This window comes from Rhipicephalus microplus, chromosome 6, assembly GCF_043290135.1.
Source record: "Rhipicephalus microplus isolate Deutch F79 chromosome 6, USDA_Rmic, whole genome shotgun sequence".
In the NCBI taxonomy this organism is placed as follows: Eukaryota; Metazoa; Arthropoda; class Arachnida; order Ixodida; family Ixodidae; genus Rhipicephalus; species Rhipicephalus microplus.
The window spans coordinates 89,548,666-89,550,975 of record NC_134705.1 but is presented as its reverse complement, the minus strand read 5'-3'; the positions used below and the strand labels follow the sequence as shown (position 1 = coordinate 89,550,975).

Sequence of the window (2,310 nt, the reverse complement as noted above, 5' to 3'; positions counted from 1 at the left end):
TGAACAATCTTCGGACATGCGCCGCCGTGGGCGAGACATCGTCAACGTGGAGCGCCTGAAGGCTTATTATGACCCGCTCATAGTAACGAGCTGTTAGGTCGCCAGGCGGCTCCCTCTTCGACCCCGGGGTAATTGTAGCGAAGCCTCCGAACGCTGAAATGGGTCGAACTCTTGAGTACCTTCTAGTGGGGCTACCCAACAAGGACGCCGCTCGCGCTGGGAGCCCGTGCTTGGCTGTGACTGTCGCCATTACATATTCTCGCTCGTTGCCGGCTAGTAAACGCCTTAACAACAACAACAAACATCTTCGTGTGCTACAGAAGGCGGCTCTCAATGATCCTTTTCGCAACTTTTAGTCCTTTAGAGGTTTAGCCACGGAAAATCAAACTATATAAGTCACAAAGTGACACATAGGTCTAATCGTTTTTTTCGATTGAATTCTATTCTGTAATATTTACTGCGAGCATGTCCAAAGGATTCACGTTTTATTGTAAGTGTACGCGTTTTCAAATCACCCGACGTCACCCAGGTTCCAAATCTTTTGACAAAAACCAAGAACTTTGTCACAGAGCAGTTGCATTTTAAGAAAAGGTGTGCATGCACACACACAGTGTTATTATTCATGAACAGGTCAACGAAAAGCGAGCTATAAAGAATACACATGGTATGGTTTCAAAAGAACAAAAATGTTGTGAAAGGGTGAAGCCAGCACAATACTAGATAACATTGTTTGAGTCGTTAGTCTAGCTTGGTTAACGCCACTTACCTTTACATGCTGCCTCCAATGTTTTCATGTTTTCCCTATATCGGTTGCTTTGGGCCTCAAGCGACTCCTCGTTAACCCTTTGGAAAAGTAACTGAGTCGGTGGTATTCAGGTGCCAGTGGCGAAATAGCCCTATTGTGTTTTGATGTTCTCGTCGAATAGTGCACCGACCATTTTACTGTGGCTATCTGTGCATACCATGATTTACGACCCCACAACATATGTTACAGTAGAAGGAAGGGGTTCTCGAAACCGGTATTGTCGAGACAATGATTCGCTCTTTTCCGAGTGTCGACCAAAGCTTGGCAGCAGGAATCTGCATTCTTTCGGCGCTTTATGAAGAAGTAGCTAACCCCCTTTCCCACCCATCACCCTTCCCGCCTTGTGCGGAGGGGTACACACGAGCAAGCTCCGCAGCCCACCGCATAGCTTTCTTTTTATTTGCAAGTTCGCTGCTGTTTCCCCTGCCCTGTTTCTCTCTTTCTTCCTCCATCTCTTTCTCTCAGGTTGTAGATATAGGAGCCTCTCTAATATCGCCGCTGGTCTTTCTACCTCTTTTTCTCATCTGTCACCATAGACGCGTGAGCAGTGAGCGGGAAAGCTACTTAAAAGTATCCCGTGAGAGCCCAAACGTGCCACCTTCTACGAGATGAAGCTGAACATTCCCGCCACCGATTTCCCCGAGGACAAGATCAAGGATCCCCTCGATGAAGAGATCGCACCTTGGATGGATAACGCCGGGGACAGCAGCGACACCGACGACGAGACCGAGGGCACACCAGTCGAAGAAGATCCCAACATTCCGCAGACCACAGCCAGCAGCACGGAGATCGACAATGTGTCCGAGCTCGTCCAGGACGACTGGGACCCGACCTGCTTCGAGCACGAAGGGGCGTCAGCGCAGTGCCTGTTGCGCATCCAGGACGACATGCTGGACCTCTTCCATAATCCACTCCCGGGTGTTCTCATCGAGGCTAAGGATATCAGCCGGTTCTACGTAGCTATGGTGGGCCCCTCAGGCACGACGTACGAGGGCCGCTTGTTACTCTTTCTGCTACAGTGCCCTCCGAACTTCCCGACGCGGTCGCCACGTGTTCGCCTCCTGAACACTCACGGTGCAAGCCTCGGCTTTAAACTGTGCGCAAGCGGCAAGGTGTGTCTAGACATTCTGGGCACCACGGACACCTGCACGTGGAGCCCCACGCACACCATCAAGACCGTGCTCACGGCTATCCAGTCGGTGGTGATGGAGGCGCCGTGATTTCCTTGTCTCCGACGGGGGAGAACACAAAGCTGAACATTTTTATTGTCAACGCTGTGGTAAACTATTGTGGTTGTTGTCGCCTCACGCATTGTACATTTATTAGGCAGTTGACAAAGTTTGAATAAACTGCTTCGCAATGAAGACGTATTTTTATTTCGTGGGCCTCTGCTACGCAGCGCTATGATTTCCGGTTTGTATTACATTTCTGTCGTAAGTGTTTAATGAATCGCATATGATATGTGGGACAGAGTAGGCAAGTCCTTGGAAGCGTAGTATACTTCT

The 2,310-nt window shown here is 49.7% G+C and overlaps 1 protein-coding gene across 1 annotated transcript; it reads left to right on the top strand.

Annotated features, from left to right (window-relative positions):
* Nucleotides 1-1,413: 1,413 nt before the first annotated feature.
* LOC119168548 (ubiquitin-conjugating enzyme E2 Z) lies at nt 1,414-2,025 on the top strand. Its single transcript, XM_037419945.2, has one exon. It carries the CDS (start codon nt 1,414-1,416, stop codon nt 2,023-2,025), a length of 612 nt encoding a protein of 203 aa, XP_037275842.2.
* Nucleotides 2,026-2,310: the final 285 nt, after the last annotated feature.

Coding starts and splice junctions, on each gene's coding strand:
- LOC119168548 (XM_037419945.2), top strand. CDS start 1,414: ATGAAGCTGAACATTCCCGCCACCGATTTCCCCGAGGACAAGATCAAG.